General features: G+C 40.4%; 1 protein-coding gene across 3 annotated transcripts in view; it reads left to right on the top strand.

Moving 5' to 3' along the window:
- LOC107093118 (leucine-rich repeat and fibronectin type III domain-containing protein 1-like protein) overlaps positions 1 to 21,747 on the top strand; it is a 335,211-nt gene that overhangs the window by 249,003 nt on the left and 64,461 nt on the right. For all 3 annotated transcript variants that reach the window (XR_001481607.1, XR_001481608.1, XM_015387956.1), the window contains 2 exons: positions 4,157 to 4,369; positions 7,700 to 8,010. Coding sequence is in view for 1 of the 3 variants with exons in the window: in XM_015387956.1 (XP_015243442.1) it covers positions 4,157 to 4,369; positions 7,700 to 8,010 (524 nt within the window). In the remaining 2 variants the exon portion in view is untranslated. The remainder of the gene's footprint in view (positions 1 to 4,156; positions 4,370 to 7,699; positions 8,011 to 21,747) is intronic.

Genomic DNA, 21,747 nt, shown 5'->3' with positions numbered 1-21,747 from the left:
GCGTTGAGGCAAGGTCTGAAGACAGCTTATATAGTGGATCCTCTGATGATGGTAATGAGCAACAGCTGTGCAGGAGGCTCTGCTCAGGAGGATCCACGGCGGACTCTGCTGGAGAAAGATGGTACTACTCCAGCTCCCAACACTAAGTGATATTGACTGATGAAGGGTCAGCGGTATCTGGATCAACCCCAACATCACTGGGTCCGGTATCGCTTTTGATTTGTGTTTTTTAAGCTGGTTCTTCTGTTGATAATAACATAGATTTGTGTTTTAGCCAACGATCCATATTTGGAATATTCTGAAGGGTTAGGGTTAAAGACATTAAATATGATAATCACTGCTTTGCTAGCCAAAAACTAAACTGCGCTCTAAAACTGTGTTCACACTGGAGGCGTTAGGTTTACATGTAAAGTCTATGGAGGAGAGCGTTGAGGGTCCTGCTGGGTGTTTGAGCGGCGAGAGCGGCGCATTTTAAACTGTTCTGGCGTACCAGCGTTCAGGCGTCTGATCGTCCGCTGGGGTTCAGCAAACTGAACTTTTGCCGCAGGACACTGGATTATCAACCAATCAGAAAATCTGATCCAGGAGTTTTTGGCGGAGACAAACACTACCTGCAAGCTGTCATTGCTTCTGCAGACATTCTGCATGTGAAAAATAAGTAAATATCAAGGGAGTTCAATTTCAATGGTTAAAAAAAGCTGGAAGAATGGATTATGTAGAAGTAACAGAGAGCTGATCATTATTGCTGCACTACACACTTCACTTCCTACAAACAGCAGTATGCAGGAGGCCTGGTACTCTGGACAAGAACTGCATATTTTAGTGGGATAATCGTGATGGACTGAAAGCACAGTGTAGCTGCTGTAGTAGTTAGAATCTAAGTAGTTAGATTTCATTTAACATAAAACATTACTTTGAAATGTCTGATAGTTTTTATAAAATTTGTTTGATGTTTGATAAATTTGATGCTCATTAGGTTTGGCTAAGAGTACATTTAAAAGTAGGGGGGGGCTTTTTATTTCGTTCCGTGGACCATGTGTTGCCCAGTAAAACATTGGCTGGCACGTTTTGAGCCACATGAGGCATTGAAGCTGGTCAAACTTGTCTATACCTTCTTTAAAGGGCGTAGATTTGATCTCAACTTTGATAGGGACACTATTGGTCTTAAGTTTCATTGGTCTTATGTCATTGGTCCTATGCAATATGCATGCTCCAAAATTGTTTTTAATGCTTGAATTGAGCATCAGGGCGCATTTTGCTTAAAGAGAAAACTGCATTTTTTGATAGATTTATACAAATTGCTTTAAAAGAGGTTACATTTGAACTTAACAGCAACGAAGACAGGCGGTGAATACATGACTATTTAACTAAATATAGCCTAAAAATGTCTCTTGTATGTGGATTTATCCTGTATTTTCTTTTTAAGATATAGAATTCTGCAGAGGTAAACAGAGGTAACATCCACTCTTATTTTTTTTTCTGTTATGCTGATATTCTTTGTATTGTAAAACAAAGCAAAATAATAAATTCATGGGACTGCAAATAGATTTATTGTATTAACATGTAAGCGGGATCTATAAGAGGAACTGACACTTAGCATTTAAAATATTAACTTAATATACAAGTTGTGCAACTGGGCTGCAGTTACCCTGTTTAGCCCATTTCAAGTGTTTTATTGTAACATTCCGAACACATTTCTTACATAATACATATGAAGTGTAGATAACAGCATCCAAAACATGTAAATTAACTTGGGCCTGGTTTACTTTTAGTGTATTCATTCATTCAGTGCATTCTATTTCATCCAAATATTACATGTTGTATTACTCTATAAAAAAAAATACTCCTGCTATTTATACCTAAACTACCTCATTGGGTTGTCAAAAATGAAAACAGTAATAGTAAAGAAATACTGGCAAAAGCGAAACCTTCACATTTTCTTTTTATGTCGGTTGTCGCTAAGAATCTGAACTCCAGTCTGTCAAAGAATATTTAGTTTTATAAAAGAAGAAAGGGTTTTTGTTGATCACATGTATTATACTACAAATTTAACTATTATTTTGAGATGCTAACATTGGTTACTTACATTTTCCAAGTTCCACAAATCACAACACTCTCCTGCTTCTTTACAGAACTGCAATCAGTTCTGAAAAATAAAAATGAGTTTTTGCCTGTTTTATTGCAGACAATATTTAGTTTTTTGAAAAAGAAGTGACTGTATTGTAATGCTGCATTGTAAATGAAATACATTATTCACGTCAAATTATTGGTGGGGACAAGTAGGTCAGTCCAAACTTTTAGTAGGGACATACAGTATCCTACACCCACGCCTTGTTTTCCTTTCTGGGTCATTGGGAAGCTTGTATGTACTGCCAGCAGTCTTTTGGTGAGAGACACCCTGCACAGTTCTTAAGTCCTTCGCAAGGCAATAAAGTGACACTCATAACCGTGCACACACGCTCAAACCTAAAGATTGCTGAGATCTGTTAACCAAAGAGAAGTGGAGAGGATGCAGGCAGAGGAGGAATGAAAGGAAAACTGATAAAGTAGTCATTAATCAGTCAAGCTCATTGTTTCAATTTCAGGAACGCCATATCATCTCTCCAACAAAACCTTTATTGTGCTGCAGAATTCTCCAGTGAAAGCTGATCATGGCAGCACAGACTAGCATTCACTGAGTTTTCAGATAACAATGGCATCCTGTAAATCCATTACTATTCATGGTTGGCTTCAGCCTCAGCTTTTCATTGCTTTTTAACTGTCATTACACTGTCACAATTAAAGAACAATGAAATTAACTATTGCAGATCTCAGCAATCTTTAGGGTCTTGCTCAGGGAACCAGAGTGTCAGTCCGTGGTATTGTGGCTTGAACTCAAAACCTCCGGATTCCAAGCTTAATGCCCTAACCGCTAGGTCGCCGCTACCCTCAATCCATCTTGAATGTTTTCCTTGACTGATTGATGATATTTTTTAGAGGTTTTAATGCTGGTCAGTACCAAACCCTATGCTGATTGAAACAATATTTATTCATCAGACTGACTCTGCTAACACTGAGCTGTTGAAATAATGGCACAACCTGTGCAGAAGATGCCTGTGCCTACAAAAACTTGGATCCATGAGACAGATGGATATAAGCCTCTGCAGAGAGAGATTTCTAGCATGCTGTTCTGACAGGGATGTTTTTAGGCTTTGGAAAAAGTTTGTGGTTCTTGACTTCTTCAAGCTCCAGTCAGGTTTAATTATGAGAACTGAGTGTGTCAGGTCTTTGCAGATCAGAAGGTGGTATAGAGCGCTTTGCTTCACATGGAGGTGCTCTCTGGGATAAACATGGGATTATCAGCTTTTATCTTAAAGTGGGTGCTGCTCTAAAAACCTCTGCTTGACTTGAGGTAATAAATGTAGACCTTCCTCAGAGAGGCGTGGTAGAATAAGAGGATTAGCTTGAAGAGGTTATTTCAGAGACCTCTATGTCATTGAAGTGTTGGCGCTCATTAATGTTCACAATTTAATAAGCAGCTTCCTTCTGCGAGGTCATGGGAGCTCCCACTACTACCGCCCTCCACACACCGAGGTTTGATTTAACTGATATCACAAAAGGCTGTTTTCTTTAGAATAAAACATAATAATCCCTGTGAGGGTGTTTAAAATAGCTGATTTGCTTTCTGTTTTTTGGTTTTCAGAAGAAACAGTGATTTATCTCCCCTACTGCTCCTCATCTGAGTGGACTCTCCGGGGTCTAGCCTCCACTGGCTGCCCTGAGTTTAACAGAAACGCTTGGGAGGTAGATGAAAAGAAAGACCTGAATGTTTTAAAGATATTTATTTTGACTGCAGTCTTCAGGTCAGCTATCAGCTCAGTTGGAAACACGATTTATCAAAACCCTCCTGGACTTCTGCTGGTACCTCACCGTGGTTTGGGCTCAATTTATTGAGGTTTCAGAATCTGTAGATGGTTTTATAAAACCTTAACAAATCAACATGTTTTGCTCTTGTTAAAATATACATGACTGACTCAAACAGAAACAGTATGCCCAAGAAGTAACCAAGTTTGATTTTATTCAGTGATACTAAGTTACATTTTTATCCTCAGCTTCTATATGGGGCATCCTGCAGATTTCCCTCCTAAACAGGATTTCATTGTTTTTCTCCTGGCAGGAAGAATTTGTCTGTGAGCCACCCATGATCACTCGTCACACCTCTAAGATGTTTGTGATGGAGGGTCAGGAAGTCAGCCTCCGCTGTAAGTCCATTGGGGATCCAGAACCATCCACACACTGGGTCAGCCCTGACGGAAAGCTGATCGGAAACACTTCCAGAACCGTTTGCTATGAGAACGGGTCACTTGACATCCTGAAGGCCTCAGTTAAGGTAGGCGGATCAAGCATTGCTTTAATGATGTTATTTTGAATTGTTATGCAGATTTTCTTTTTCCTTTGCTGATTTGAACACAAAGAACCAGCCAGTAATAGTGTGCTACTTTTCCTCATAATACAAATTTCCCAGTTTTTAGGCTGTTATTCTTTCATTTAATGTACCTTAGCTTTAGAGAAACTGGCTAAACCTGTTTAACACAGGGACAATCATCTTTAATTAAATTATTGTTAAATATGGTTAAGTTAATTTAAGCGTTAAACTGTTTTACAGAGGTGATCATAGCGATCTGCATCAGCAGCGCTGTGTCTGTCTCCATGCCAGCTCCCAGATCAGCTTCTCTGATTGGTTAATGTGGCATGTCCAGCAGCAAAATTTACATTTTTCAAACTCGAGTAGCTGCTGCTTTTGAAGCGTGTCCCGCATATAAGATGGTCAGAAGCTCATGACAAGCTACTTCAGCTGATCAAACGCTCTGCTCCTGCTGCTCAAAACGCACTGCAGGACCTTTTGCTGCGCCTTGATGCGCGTCAACCATTGACTTTGCATGTAAACTAGCTGTTTCTGCTGCCCCCGCAGCTTTTGGTTCAATCGTAGCATAAGATGACTGATAAAATCATGGTGATTGAAAAGACAGAAGAAAGCCCTGGAAAATGTTCTAGTGTTTAGGAACACATCCTGCCTTGTACCAAAATAAAAACTCAGCAATAAGCCCTCAACAACTATAAGGCCATAAGGCTGTATCTCAATTCACAAGAACACAACATTGACTCGTGCTCTCACCAAGTACATTCTTGACAAGAACAAGGGAAGTATGGACCTGGGGAGAGAGGGAGCTCGCAGAATAAATCTGGTTCAATTGGAACAGAAACCTTCTCATGACATCACCAAATGCACAGCTCATCTGGACCAGCATTTCAACCCCTGTTGTCTCTATATAATAATGTATTTTTCACTTTTTTCATTTAGTGGGGGAATAGGGCTCGGGATCTGCGTTGCATTGTGGGACGTGGCGAGCATATTGACGGCTACGCTAACGTAAACATAGCTCTGATACAACGTTGTTGTTGAAAGAAGAGACGTAGAAGTAGAGAGAAAAAAGATGTTAAAATCCAGAAAAGGATCTGGAATTTACCGGGACACATTAAATAGAGAAGCGGGACAAAATCAGCATTATTAATAATTTGGATCCATATGAAGTTCCAAACAATGAGTGGAGCACCCATGAGTGAGCGCCTATACTTCAAAACAGTTCTGAAGCTACAAGTCCTTGGAGTCTCATGTGCAGTTCGTGAATGGATGGGTTCAGGAGCTGCAGATCATAAAGCCAGCAAACAGTGGGAACACAGTAATCCGTACAAAGGTAAGCTGTGATCAGACGGGCTCTGGAACCTGCTAGTTTAGTAACTGCTAACCGCTAGTGCTAACAACCACTCACGCATGTAATGTACTTTTAACTAGCTGCTATGTGTTTCAAAGGTGTAGTTAGTAACGTTAACTGCCAACCCTCCGGGTTTCTCACGTATTTGAGCCTTTTCCCGCTGCAGTTTTTATTATTTTACCGTAAAAGATCCCAACTTTGAAGGAAAGAAACAAAGTAGGCTATAAAATAAAACTGTGCATCTTTAACTTACCAGAATGAAAATGCAGGGAACACACTCTCAATGACATCGGGATACTGTGGAAAGTTATGTTCGGTCGTCTTACAGCCGCGATCCAAGCTAGCCGACGACTATTTATCTCTGACGCTGGGTCTCCATGGTTATGCCTCCAGGCAGGAAAGCGGTGGAAAGTTAACCCATTTTCTATGATTTTCCCATGGCGATCATGTGTTGAGCTGTTACAGCCCACAATACAGCAACGGTTTACCATGGTTGAAATCAAGTTAAGGTGAAATTAATCAAATTAAAACACAGCTGAGAAGGAGTACAGTATGCGTAATCATAGGCAGAAGTCTGAGCCGTGGTAAAAGAGGCCGTCAAGATGGTGGCGACGCAAAGTGCTTACGTCATGACGACCAAGCCCTATACTAATTAAAGATTTAGATAAAAACAAATCAAATTAAAGTTTTTTTCAAAAAAGAAAAACAACATCAGCGCCAGCGGTTCTTCACACACCACCATGCCGCTGCCGACAGGCTAACGTTTATCACAATGGGGGTGGTTTGACAGGACGCAAATGCAGACAAAAGCTTGAGGTGGTTTCTTGAATGTTTAATAATAAAAAGGGTAACATAAGCAAAAATCCAAAAACATAAATCCACAAAAATGCTAAAAACCAAAGTAATGACGACAAACCAGCAAAGAGTGACTAAACCGGAGGAGAATAAATCGGAGAGAGAAACAAAGACCAAGCTAATTACCAGATTTGGAGCAAGTTTGAACAGAGGCAAGAAGGGAGCTAGGGGAAAGGAGACTGACACATGAGGGCCAACAATAAATATCTAAGAACTCAAATACAATCATTAATACCTAGAACACAAGAATGGAAATAAGACCAATGAAAACTCAGATAAAACTTAAACAAAACCAAAACCATGAGAATGTTAGCCCCGGTTGCATAGCCCTGGAGCTCCACTGGTTGCCACAGTCACAGTCTCATATACTGAAGCTAAAAAGTATGATATTCTCACCTCAAATTATCTTAAAACATACTTTTGTTGAGCAACGCCAACAGAAGAGGAAACCTTTAATAATTGTACCCTGAGCTTCTTGAGCCATAAACTGGAAGCTGCTGCTTACTCTGCACACCTCCAACTCCCAGAATAAAAAAGACTCCTGGTAACTGCAGAAATCCTCAGATGACTTTGTAGTTATCAAAGATGGACAAGACACTGAGTACAAGGAACCAGTAAATCACTTCACGGCATGGTGTGGAACCAAGTGTCTGATCCTGAAAATGGACAAAGTAAAAAAAGAACAGGAACAACTCGATGAATTATAGCATTATGAGAGAGGAAGTGGATGTGGTGAAGGTAGATAAATACCTCAGCGTTTATCGACCTATCTGACTGAACTTAGAACTGCGAAGCCATCTGCAAGACTGGTTATAGTAGACATTACTTCTTAAAGGATGGTTAAGTATTTCCATTTTTTAAGTTTTTACATCCAGTCCCTTTCCAAACCACCTAAATCAGGTGAAAGGCTCATTACCAGGTTTGTGCAGAACAGTGAATAAATGCTGATTCAAGATTGGGCATTAGATGATTTTTGCATCAGATGCAGAAACCCTATATAGGGCAAATGATGCATAACCTGCTTCTCATCCTGGGTTGCTGTATGTTTGGCCCTTAATATGTCGTGTTTCTTTTTTTCTTCTTTCCTTAAGGATTCTGGAAAGTTTACCTGCATAGCATCAAATGCTGCCGGTGAGGCCACTGCTCCCGTTGAATTAGTTGTCAACCCTTCTCCACACTTTGACCCCAAACTGGACCCTGACCCAGGGCCCTCAGACATCCCAACATCCATAAAATCTAACGTCAGCGGAGGCCAGCCCAGGTCCGACCAGCAGAGGGTCAGCGTTTCGGACGTTACCTCCAGCTCTGCCATTATCAGGTGGCCGCCTCAGAACCACATACCAGGGGTTCGCATGTACCAGATCCAGTATAACAGCTCCACCGATGATATCCTGATATACAGGTGAGCCTGGCAACGTGTTAAAACTGTGTAGGCGACTTACTAGAAGTTGTGCAGAAAAAACTAAGGCTTTGAAGATCTCTTCTTTTGAAGCCTTCGATCTGGATTCAATCAGAATGAACCAGAGTCAGAAGCCCTGATAAGGATAAGACTAAAGCAGCTTGAGGCTCTGTTTCAGTTTTGGTTTATAATGCAGCATCTACTATAATACTGCATCTTGTTCATGCAATATTTCACCAAGCAAACTAACCAAGATAGATACACAGATAGATTTACCATTGCTAAAAGGAATATGCTTACATTTCCTGCTTATTCACAATTGATTTTTTTAAGTTATCCTCGAGAATTGTACACATAAATACTCTTTTTAGTTTCAAATTAAATAATTTAAATTATTTTTTGCTGTTGTTGTTGTTGTGTTAAATGTCAGAACACTCTCCAGGTTCCTGTACTTAAATCATTTTAACTAAACCCACAAGGAACTGAAGCACATTTCCTTTACTTCAAGATTTTAACTAACTAACAAAAAAAAAAAAATCTTTTCACTTGCAGTTTAGCTCTCCTTAGCTAGAATCTTTAAAAATCTGACTTTTAGGCTGAATCCCAAACCGTCCCCTAAGCAAGAACCCTTAACTATCAAGTGTCACTCTCAATGGAGTCATGCTTGCAGCTGTGGAATGCACCTTGATTGAAGGTGGGGGGTATAAACATGTATGGGACAGCCTCTTTCCTCCAACAGAAAAGCAAAGCAGTCGTTGCTATCGCAACACAGTGACACCCCATGTTCATGGCTGCAGCTTTCTGGCGCACCTTGACATAACATATAACAATTGCCCCTTTTTTTAAAAATTCCTGGACGGTCAACTCATCCAACCCTCTACATGGTTAGGGTTAATGTGGCGGACCTTCCGTGGGAATGCGCAAACTGAGGGTTAGTGCTCAGGGTTAGTGTTTAGGGGCTGGTTTGGGATTTGGACCATAATCTTAAAAAAAAAAAAAAATGTATTTACCTCAAATGTACATCTATGTGTTTTTGAGTTTATACAGGATAAGCAGATGCACTCTGAATGTTGCTCCTAAGAATCTATCTCTGCCTGGCCTTGGGCACAAGCAGCAACAAAAGTATTACATATGGCGGCCATATTGGAGGCGTGCGGGTCACTGCACCAACAACTGCTGAGTGCTGATTCCAGCCATAGAGACAAACTGTTTAACAGTGTGTATCAGGATGTGTGTGTTTCATTACGGCAGCGATCCAAATCTGTCCAGATGGGTATTTTATGGACAACCGTTCTAACAGCAGTGAGTAAATGTTTCTGAGAACAGCTGTTGTCTGGGTGGCACTTTGGAAAGAGCTGCTCTCATGTAATCAGAAAGTTCTATTTTTGATAACACCTTCTTCCTGCCACACCTTCATGTTCCTTTGTTCAACTTGATTTCTGACCCGAGGATCAATGTGAACATATAAGTGCAGCTTGGCGTCAGAGTAAAAGCTCTGTGAGTGGTCCTACAACTAAAAACCAGGCTGAAGATTCAACAGCGTTAAGGAAAAGGGTTGGTAGAGGCCACTCAGGTGGAATAAAGATGAGTTGCACAAGGATGTTAAACGTGTGTAAGAGGTGACTCTGAAGAATGCAAATGTTTAAGAGAGAGAATCATGTCAGGTACGGGATAAATATGCAGGAGAATCTCTTGTATGAAAATCAAAGAGTCGGATTAAACCTGGGTGTTTGTGCAGTGAGATAATGGTTGGTTTAAGAGAGCATCCAAACCCATCTATCCTTCCAGGGTCTGTTAGTGGAAAACTGGTTTCTATCTCCAGTGGTGAACGAAATCTTCTATATGTCACCAGTCTATAACACGACAGGACCCTGCACACCCTCTGTTAAAATGACAATTTACACAACTATTTTACAATAATAGCTTAATCTGTTTATTGTGCCCAAATCCTCCCTGAGTTCCGGTCCACTGCTGGAGGCTGGTATTATTCCAGCTGGGGCAAAGAGAACTGGTATGCTGGGGAATCCTGCAGAGCAGTGAAAACATGGTGCAGATGAGAAGGTTTTAAAAACCCAGCGAGCTGCTGCTGAGAGAACGAACAGGGCTGCAGAGCTGGAAATAATGGAGATAAAGGAAATAAAATCAGCTTTAGTGAAAGTGGTGAGAGAACATTAAGATGAATGTGAAGCGGTAATTCTCTTTTTATAAATCAAATTGTTCAGACAAAACTGTTATTGCTGCATCTCTTATGGAATGCTTTTATTAAAGATTCATCTGAGTGGTTATATTACACAATATTCCTATCAACATGAGAATGAGACAAGTTTATAAAACACTATGATATATTTCAAATGGGACTTTTTAAATAAAAGAGAGTTGTTCCTCATCCTCCAGCAGCTTGATGATTTCCTTCCAATCACCAGCTGTGGTTTTCAGAGGACTTTGAGGCTCGAGTGCAGAACTGTCAGCCCACGGTTCTGAGTGACCAATGGATGGTCTCACCAGCCATTTAGGCACTTCTGTCACCAAGCAACAATACTCAAAATGCATAATGGAGTGCTATTACGGAGCATTTTCAGGGCTTACAGATGACAGTTTGAAACATGTCCAGAGGCCATTTTTCACATTTTAACCACAGACCGATGGAACGCCAGTGACCACTTTGCAAACCTCAGATTGAGAGCGGCCTCTCAGGGAGCTGAAATAGATTATTGTAGATGGGCAGATGGAGGGGTCAGAAAAACAGCTCCGTTAACCTTAACGTTGGCATAGTTTTACGATTTGATAATGTAATCCATTACTTATTGGAGACTGTATGTGTTTAATGGCACAGATTCTTCCACAATCTTAAACCTTGTCTATGTATAAAGTTCTGGCCTTCCCAGGAGGCTGCTGGGGACCCAAACTCTACCAAAAACTAGTCTGGAAGATTTTATCCCCTCCCACAGTCTGGTACACAGGTAGTCATGGCTTTTGACCTTGAAAAGCAGGTACGGGTGGATTCCTCCTCCAGACTTACTATTTATCCCAGCTTCCTAAAACTTTCAGATCCTAAATGGCCTGAATCCAAAGACCCTTCCTACAGTATTAGTTCCAGACAGTTCTCACATTTTGTAACTAGCTTCAACTGAATTTTATAAATTCTTTCAGAACAATAATAATGATGAATGAACTTGAACCCCAGTCGGCCTCAGCAGATGGCCGCTCACCCTGAGCCTGCCTCTGCTGGAGTTTTCTTCCTGTTAAAAGGGAGTTTTTCCTCTCCACTGTTGCTACAGGCATGCTTAGTGTGAGGGATTGCCTTGGAGTCAATGAGTTGATGCAATCAACTGGTTTTCCTTAGATAGAAAATTTGACTGTATGATCTGGTTGAATTGTAAAGGGCCTTGAGATGACATGTTGTGAAATGGCACTGTAAATAAACTTAATTAAATTGAAAAAGCATTAAAGTTCAAATGTTACTGCTCATTGAACTTTCAGTACCCCTAATATCAACCACAATTAACTCAATTTGCAAGAGATTCTTAATTTTATTTCTATTTGTTTTTATTTTATTCTTGGAACTGAGCACGAAAAACTTGAATCCAAGAAGGATTGTCAAGAGACCTTTGGGAGACTTCTCCGCTAGAATCAAAACTTTTAACTGCAGGAGATCAAGCAGATGCATCATAAACATAAACTGCATGGTCACATTAGAGAACAGGAAGAAACCTGCTTCTCTCGAGAACAGCAACTAAATGGTCCCATCACCTCTCAGCCAACTAACTGGTTTTATTGATGCATCCAGGTCACTAGATCCTAGAAGACCACAACAGAAACAAGCAAAGCTGTCACATATTCCTATCTTACTAAAAATGTCTTTCTCTCACTGAAAGTTAGAATCAAGAGTGGGGAATTCCTGGAGTACTGCAGGGTCAGGGTCAGGGTCAGTGCGATTCAATTGACCAAATTATAGTAATCCACCAGGACCCCAGCAGGTCGAACAATGAGCAACTGACTTAACCACTAACAATACCTGGAGCGATCGGTTCAAGCATCCTGAATGCTGATGGATGTAAAGCTTCGGATTAAGTAGCACTTTCAGAAGGTTGTTGCTGCAGTATTTGATTTATAGTTGTGCAGAAAGTAGTATGTGGTTTACACAGCGAGGGTGAGACGCAACGCTAAAATGGAGGGAATTTTATGGCAGACAGACTCACAGTTCATGTAGGTGATTTGAAAGTATTTAGTTTCCTATTGTGTAATGCCTCTTATACCGTCGGATGATCTTGTTGAATATCTCTGTAAAGTCTATTTAGATAACATGTGTTGTGAATTGGTGCTACATAAATGAATTGAATTAAAGTAATGTGATGTTTTGAATTCAAAACGCTTCCTGGATGAGAAGTGAACCAACTTCAAACTTGGAAGCAAAGTCCAATGGATCTTTTATTATTTTAGAATGACTATGACCTGGATCTTCACCTGCAATGTGACATGGGCGTAAAAAAATCTGTTACTGAGTGTAATTAAAAAATTTACATGTACAGTGATCTGTGTAGCCTCTGCTTGTTTTGCAAAACCCCGTCACAATAAAAGTCAGATATGAGAACACATCGCGTAGCTTGATGGGGGCTTTCAGCTGGTCCCAGACACTGTCTGCCAGGCTATATCACACCCCCCAGGTGAGGCTGGCTTTAGAAGACACCTGGCAGGACATTTGCTCCTTTTGAAACTCTGATGTAGTTGAGAGGATAGTAATAACCTCTAAAATGTGGGGTTTTTTAGACAAATCACACTCTAACTCAATAAAAATGTATTTGTCAACCACAAGATAGAGTAGATTTAATCGGACTTTCATTATCCAGTCTTCATTTTAAAGATATATATGTATCTTTTATTTACTGTTGCGTAGATGAATAATCTATGTTTATTAGTTCTGTGTTTTGTATGCTTTGCTTTAATAGAGAGGATTTTTATTAGATGTATTTTGTTGTGTTTTCTGTGTTGCCTGCTCTGTGGGAGCTTGAAGGCAAAGAGGTGAAGCCTCCTCCTGCTTTAAAGGTCAGGGCTGTGATTTCTGGAGTGAGGAAAGTTTCTGAAGTGAATCAGCAGAATTCTCCTCTGCTTCTCTACCAGCTGCCGTTGTTGCCTTGAGCTCGATGTTTACACCCTCCAGTGGAGCTGGAAAAGACCCAAGGCGTCCCTAAAACAAAGTTGTGTTGGTATCTCTGACAGAGACAAAGATGGTTAGGACTGTTCAAAAGATAAAGTTGTTTAGAGTCTTTCCATATTAGTTGATTGCTTTGTTTATATCTTTTTTTTTTATTATTTCGTGTATTCTGCTCTTGTATATTTTGGGGTTTTCTCTTTAGTCTGCTCCATGCTCTATGTGCCTCTTAAGTTGTTCCGATTCACCTGGTTTCTGTTTTGCTCTTCAGTATTTAAGCTTCTTGGTTCTGGTGTTTTCTGCTGATTTTATTTGTCAGGGAGGTTATTTGAGAAGAACCAAATTTCAGATGGGAGCTCAGGAGCAGCACCGTGATTTTAGAGAATTTAACAATGAACTGAGAAAACTGAGAACAGACTAAATAACTGCTTTATTTAAGGGTTTTAACAATCAATGTGATGATTGTGATATTTACCTGGGGCTCCATATGGTTGTAGATTTACAAACGCTGGTATTGTTTTTCTCTGTGTCCAATGTCCTGTCTGAATAATTTGCTCATATATTTAGGAGAGCTTATTATAAAACTGATTCCTGGAGTCTTCTGGTGGAAAAATAAATTGTATTGAATCCATAGTTAAGATCTACGCTGTGCTGATCTGTAGACAGCCAAGAAAAAGAGAGGCCATTATAATTACCACCAGTGAAAGTCTGCAGTTTGACTTCTGTTTCCCTCCTCTTGCTCTCTGTAGATGAACATGTTTCATTGATTCAAATCACAAAAGAGAATAAAGCCAGAAATTTGCCTGCGAGAAAGTCAGCTTGATGCTCTGCCTGATACATGAGCACTGGAGCAAACTGGACTCGGACTCTTCAAACCTAAAAATATGTCTCACACTGGGCTTCCTGCACCAAAAGCACATTTTCTTTGCAAACACACAGAAAACAAGTGTAGAGCTGTAAAGCCCTCAGGAGGGTCCTGTGTGTCATTCACGGAATCCATAAACAGGCGTATGAAAGCACCCAGTGTGTTATGATGAAAAGCAGGCAGCCAGGCATAAACATTTCATTGGTTTTAATGTGGACCAAAAGCTACGCTCCACAGCAGAAATAAAAGGATCCAGTCACTTCCTTCATCAAAGTAAAGCAGCTCTGATTTAGACACTCCCAGACTTTGATCAAATCTGTATGCAGTCAAGTCTCTGACAGCAGAGCGCAGACCTTCGTTAACCTTTATCCTTCCAAAGACATTTACAGCAAAAGACCTGCGGCTCTTCGTCGACCTGCTCCACATACATGTCTGGAAGCTTCCCAGTAACTGTGAAAAGCATTGACTGTCTGAACAGAGCAGAAAACATCAGGTGGAAGTTTTAAGGAGAGATTTTAATTAAAAACAGTATGTATTTCCCTAAAAAACAATTATGCATTCCAGATTAAGTGATTCTGGATTGAAGTTTCATACCCATAACTTAATCTCTGTGAAGTTTTTCCAAATTGAAAGCTTCTGTGGTGACTTTCTCTTCTTCTTCTTTTGTTTTTTTTGTGGCAGTGTTGTTCGTCTTATACTCTGCTGTTATGGCAGGTCTGGGCTTGAGCTGTGGCTGTGGCTTTGCTGAGCTGCTTTTTGTATTTTTTTTTCTTTTGTGTTGTGAGGGGAAGTTATATTTTTTGTCTTTTCATTTAATGTAATGAGGTGAGGTGACTTTGCTGTGATTGCTTTGATATTATTTATGAAGATATTATTCAGCCTCTGACTTACATCTGCAAACTGTCGTTTCAGTTGGGTAAATTTCCAGAAAAGATGAAAACTGCCAAAGTTATTTGACTTTCTAAATCTGGGGACGGACACCATTTCACAAATTATAGGCCTGTTTCTCTACTCTCACAATTTTCCAAAATTTTGGAGTTTTTTTTTGTGAATAGATTGGATACATTCAATAATAAAAATACAATTCTTTGCGGAAGTCAGTATGGATTTAGATCTCAAAAATCTAAAGCAATAGCAAACGATGGTAACATCTTTTGTATCGGTGATAATTTAGATCAGCTTATGGCTGATATCAACCTTCAGTTATGTCGACTTAAGATATGGTTTGATATTACCAAACTATCACTAAATTTGGATAAAACCAAGTTTATGTCGTTTGGAAACTGTGAAAGTCAAACAAATTTAATTATCCTGATAGATAATGTGACAGTAGAGAGAGTTAACGAAATGATGTTCTTGGGAGTAATGAAAGGCAATAAGATTTTCTGGAGACCTCATACAAAGATATTCAAACTCAAATATCCAGAATTATTGCCATTCTCAGAAAAGCTAAACATTTCCTAAATTATGCTGCAATATTCTTTATTCCTCACTTATCAGGGGTTGACGTTAAGGACTTTCACATTTCATTTGCCCAGAAACAAATTTTACTTTCCAGTATAATGTTTGAAAAATATGGTTCCTAATATTCATTTTTATATATATATCAATGAAACATGTTTGTTTTTTAAATGTTTTTTGTAATTCAGCATTTTTTAAGTTTCCAGGTTCCTGGCGTGTACATGCGTCAGATAATGAACTCAAGCCTACATTAGGTGGGACAGGGGGGGTGGTCTGTGGCTCTGATGATTGGGGGTCGCGCAGTAATCTCATTGCCGATGTACAAGTATGTAAATGTGAATTTTGTATATATATATATACAGGTCCTTCTCAAAATATTAGCATATTGTGATAAAGTTAATCATTTTCCATTATGTAATGATAAAACTTTAACATTCATATATTTTAGATTCATTGCACACTACCTGAAAAGTTTCAGGTCTTTTATTGTCTTAAGACGGATGATTTTAGCATGCAGCTCATGAAAACCCAAATTTCCTATCTCACAAAATTAGCATATTTCATCCGACCAATAAAATAAACGTAATAGATATGTTAAATATGGAAGTTAGCCACCGCTTTTTTGTTCCTCTTTAGGAGAGGAAGCAGGCAAAATTCTTAAATCCTCTATATCGGCTGGCACCCTGCATACGTCTGTTTTCGGAAATGCATCTTTCATGTCTGCGGGCAGACTGGGAATAAAATCACCGTCCCTTTCTGCATGCAGAAACCGTTGGGCTCTCCAACCAACTTATCCTAGTGAGCAGTCTAATTTTTGAAGGACCTTCAATCGGACTTTCAACCCACAGCAGAACGCACAACTTACTTTTTTAATTATTTTTCTTATTTTCTGGTGTACATGTTCGCAAGAAAAAAACACAAAAAACTAAATCACTCTGAGCAATTTCTCTGTCCTCCGATGTATAAAAAAACTTCAGCGCACTTCAGAAAATCACAGCAGTGTTTTAACATTAAAAACACTGGAGATATTTTGTAATAAGGAATCTCCTCACCTTTTAGTTGTTGCGGCCGCAGGCTGTGGAGTTTTTTCCGTCGGTGGCTCTGTTGTTGTGCTTCCAGCTCACGGGCGGAAACACCAATTGTTAAAATGGAAGTTAGGTCCCCCTGATAACGGCTGCGCCTCGAAACTTCCCTACCTGTTCTTTACCTGGGAGCAAGTTATTTACTAGTCTTAACTCAAACTGGGTAAAACCATATAAAAAAGGACTATAAAACAGGAGTTAAAAAGTAACGTTTATTCCAGGTCTGGTCGTTACAGGACAGAGAAATTGCTTAGGGTTGGCACAGCTGTGGGCTCAAAAACGATTGAGCAAAGATTGAGTCCCGAACAAGGTCATCTCCTCCTTCTTATACTGTACCTCATTAGTCNAGTAACTAGTAACTATAACTAATTACTTTTTCAAAGTAACGTGCCCAACACTGCCTACTAATATACTATTTATAGAGTCCTGCCTCCTCAAACTCCCAGATCTGTTAGAATTTCAAACAGCTAGGTTTATGTATAAAGCTGTAAATAAACAACTACCAGAAAATATTCAAACACTGGTTTCTTATAAAGTGGGGGCTATGACTACAGGGAAACCTTAACCACAGAACCTTGAGGATTCGAACCAACATGAAGAGAATGGACATTTCAGTCAGTGGAATGAAGATCTCCAAAAAGCTCCAGAAAGAGCTGCAGCAATTTCCAAGCATGGATCTGTTTAAAAAAGGCTCAAACTGATGTTTGTCAACATGTGCCATGATGAGGAGGAGAGTACAGTGTCTCTGTGGGGTGCAAGTTGTGACTGGGGGGGGGGGTGGTCTGTGGCTCTGATGATTGGGGGTCGCGCAGTAATCTCATTGCCGATGTACAAGTATGTAAATGTGAATTTTGGAGATATATATACAGGTCCTTCTCAAAATATTAGCAAATTGTGATAAAGTTAATCATTTTCCATTATGTAATGATAAAACTTGAACATTCATATATTTTAGATTCATTCCACACTACCTGAAAAATTTCAGGTCTTTTATTGTCTTAAGACGGATGATTTTAGCATACAGCTCATGAAAACCCAAATTTCCTATCTCACAAAATTAGCATATTTCATCCAACCAATAAAATAAAAGTAATAGATATGTTAAATATGGAAGTTAGCCACCGCTTTTTTGTTCCTCTTTAGGAGAGAAAGCAGGCAAAATTCTTAAATCCTCTATATCGGCTGGCACCCTGCGTAAGTCTGTTTTCGGAAATGCATCTTTCGTGTCTGCGGGCAGACTGGGAATAAAATCACCGTCCCTTTCTGCATGCAGAAACCGTTGGGCTCTCCAACCAACTTATCCTAGTGAGCACTCTAATTTTTGAAGGCATCTCCGCAGGACCTTCAATCGGACTTTCAACCACTACCCACAGCAGAACGCACGACTTACTTTTTAAATTCTTTTTCTTATTTTCTGGTGTACACGTTCGCAAGAAAAAAACACAAAAAACAAAATCACTCTGAGCAATTTCTCTGTCCTCAGATGTATAAAAAAACTTCAGCTCACTTCAGAAAATCACAGCACAGCCAAAGTGTTTTAACATTAAAAACACTGGCGATATTTTGTAATAAGGAATCTCCTCACCTTTTAGTTGTTGCGGCCGCAGGCTGTGGAGTTTTTTTACGTCGGTGGCTCTGTTGTTGTGCTTCCAGCTCACGGGCGGAAACACCAATTGTTAAATATGGAAGTTAGGTCCCCCTGATAGCGGCTATGCCTCGCAACTTCCCTACCTGTTCTTTACCTGGGAGCAAGTTATTTACTAGTCTTAACTCAAACTGGGTAAAACCATATAAAAAAGGACTATAAAACAGGAGTTAAAAAGTAACGTTTATTCCAGGTCTGGTCGTTACAGGACAGAGAAATTGCTTAGGGTTGGCACAGCTGTGGGCTCAAAAACGATTGAGCAAAGATTGAGTCCCGAACAAGGTCATCTCCTCCTTCTTATACTGTACCTCATTAGTCTATGTGTTGCATCAGGTGGATGCTTTGCTGTCCGTATCAGAAACTGACACGCCATCCATGCCTTGAAATTCATGCATCTTGCCTCTTTACCCCAGGATTACACATAGCTCTTCTTTATCAGTCCGGCTCCAAGATGTGCCCATATCCTGTGTATTTTTAAAGACACAAAGGCTGTCCTGATTAGATGACCTCTGTACACACAGTGACATCCTGCATGTAAGGGAAAGCCTTCTACTCTGTCTAATCTGGCTAACAAAATAACAACGCACATGATGTATAAAGAATAAACCTAACAGATAAGAGTAATCAGATGATCAAATTTAGTGATCTATTACAGCAGTTCCAAAGGACATTCAGTTTTGGTCAATTTTAGCTTTACCAATAGAAAAAAGCTGTATTGTTTTGCCTTAACAAAGACAGCAAACAGCTCATAGTGTGGTAAAATCCTTTTCTCCCAGTCGTCTGCAGTTGGATTGAACTGCATTTCTGCTCCCAGAGGCTGTGTGTAAAAAATGAATAGCAGTGAGGTAATGATTCTGACTGTGGTGAATAATGTCATATAACAACATTGAAAATAAACGTTTAACTTTGCTTTTGTGCTGTATTCCTCTACCACCGCTGCCGCTACCCACTCCCCCTCCCCACCTCACCCAAATCATCAACAACTGATGTCTAGAGCCTTTAAACAGATAAATATAATGTTATGTTTGTTATTTCACAGAAAACATGCATGTAGATCCCAGCAGGAAGGTGCCGCATTGCCTGAAAATGAACCATGCACAGTTTGCACAAATCAGTCTCTGAGGGAAACTTAGTTGCATCGACTTCTATCTTTTAATGAATGGGGAAAGGGGAAAGTGACGTTTGCAGTAAAGCAGTCTGCACATTTTGTGTGTTGTTTTGTGTGGCAGGCTTGCTGCCACTCTCCTCAAAGATGTTTAGTGCCAGTTAAAATTATACAGCCCCCCCTGAGCCATGACAGAGGTGTCATTCAGCTAGATGTACGTATGTTGACATATCATCATCAAGTTATGAAATTATTTTATGAAGGTTGAAAGGTTGCTTAGTGTTGCTTTAAAGTAAAGGTGTGTAATAAATGATTACTTCGAGCTTCTTCCTGGACACTGGAAGCAATGCTAGAGAAACTTTAGGGTGAAGGAGAGAGGTGAAACTCTATAATCATGCTGCAGTACTGTTGTTCTCTAGAAACTCTTTCCTCTGGTCTTCTCACCACATGTTCTTTCCTTAGTAAAGGCTTTGGTTCCTCCAGGAGGGCATGCAAAATAGACTGAAGGTGGAAGCATTACAATAGCAGTCTATGATGTCCTTATTTTGTGCATTCTCTGGCTGTTTCCGTGGGTCAGACTCTGTGTTTACAAGGGGAAGGAAGGGAAGTGTTTTTACATTTCTCCCTCCACCTCAATTCTGCCCCAGGCCAAGAATAACCTGCCTAGCTTTATCTTTTTTACCGACTCTCTCGCGTAAACACTCATACACTCTAAGGATTATGGGTGCAGGCCAAGCTCGGCCTCTGTCAGCACCAGGAAATGAAGCTATTGATTCTTCCTCCTTTAATATTCTCTTCTGCTCCTCCTCTATCCCACAGCAGGACTGGATGTTTATGTGTTTGCATGAGAGGCTTTCTATTACTGGATGCATTTGAATATGTGTGTGCATACACCAGCTCTCTAATTACCACCCCATCCGCTCCTGGAGGAGAGATTAAGGAAGGGAGCGAAAGGCGGGTGATGAAAGACAGACTGCTGCAGTGCTGCGCAGTGGATGCTCTTTTACTCAGCTGATGCACATATAGGAGGAAGTGAAGAAAAAACAGCTGAGGAAATGACAGCCGATCATATTCTGCTGAGGTGACGCAGGAATCAGATTATAACCTTACAGCTCTTTCCTCACATCCTCCCATCCAGCTCTCCATCAGCACTCAGACCTTTACAAAGTCACTTAAATGTCATCTTACCCCTCTCCAGGTTTCACCTCTTCCCTCCTTCCATCACTTCTCTGTCAGCCATATGTCATCTTGTCCCACTGGTCAGCAGACATTGAGGAAAAAGTTGACAGTAGGGCTTTTAGGCTAAGACCAAACCGTCCAAGTTGTCCTTTCCAGCTCACCAAAGAGTTGCAGCCATTTACATCAGGCTGTCATTCATCTTCATGTCAAAAGCTCTGATATTCACTTCTGACCCAAATTAACTTTCTCATCTCTTTTCAAGATGAGAATGCTTTTATAGAAACAGTTGAGGAAGAGTTGTAGACTGAGGGATAAGTAATGTTTGGTTAGTTTTATTAATTCACTTGATTCACTGATCATGCCTATCAGTCCATGTAGACTGACAGGCAGAACTTGGAGAACACGTATTAGAGAAATAGCAAAAAGGACCTTGGTGACTTTGAAGAGCTACAGACATCCATAGCTCGGGTGGAAAATCTTAGCACAGGACCCAAGTTAACCCTGACCTCAATAAATTACTGTCCAACGGAAAAAAAACATCCATCAATCAATCCCTCCATCCGTCACTCTATCATCCTTTCCTCTATCCCTCATCTATTCATACATCCCTCTATCCACCCATCCTTCCAACCATCCATCCTACCATCCATCCATCCACCCATCCCTCTATCCATCCATCCTTCCAACCATCCATCCATCCTACCATCCATCTATCCATTCTACCATCCCTCCATCGTACCATCCATCCACCCATCCCTCTATACATCTATCCATCCTACCATCCATCCATCCATCCATCCATCCATCCATCCATCCATCCATCTATCCATTCTACCATCCCTCCATCGTACCATCCATCCACCCATCCCTCTATCCATCTATCCATCCTACCATCCATCCATCCTTCTATACATCCATCCTTCTATCCATCCATCCATCCATCCATTCTACCTTCCCTCCATCGTACCATCCATCCTTCTATCCATCCATCCATCCATCCATCCATCCCTCTATCCATCCATCCATCCATCCCTCTATCCATCCATCCATCCATCGTACCATCCATCCATCCACCCTTCTATCCATCCATCCTTCTATCCATCCATCGTACCATCCATCCACCCATCCCTCTATCCATCGATCGATCCATCCATTCTACCATCCCTCCATCGTACCATCCATCCACCCATCCCTCTATCCATCGATCGATCCATCCATTCTACCATCCCTCCATCGTACCATCCATCCACCCAT

This window comes from Cyprinodon variegatus, unplaced genomic scaffold (genome assembly GCF_000732505.1).
Source record: "Cyprinodon variegatus isolate N-32 unplaced genomic scaffold, C_variegatus-1.0 Scaffold408, whole genome shotgun sequence".
NCBI classification, from domain to species: domain Eukaryota; kingdom Metazoa; phylum Chordata; class Actinopteri; order Cyprinodontiformes; family Cyprinodontidae; genus Cyprinodon; species Cyprinodon variegatus.
Note: the sequence above shows the minus strand (reverse complement) of the source record. Positions and strands in the feature narration are given on the sequence as shown.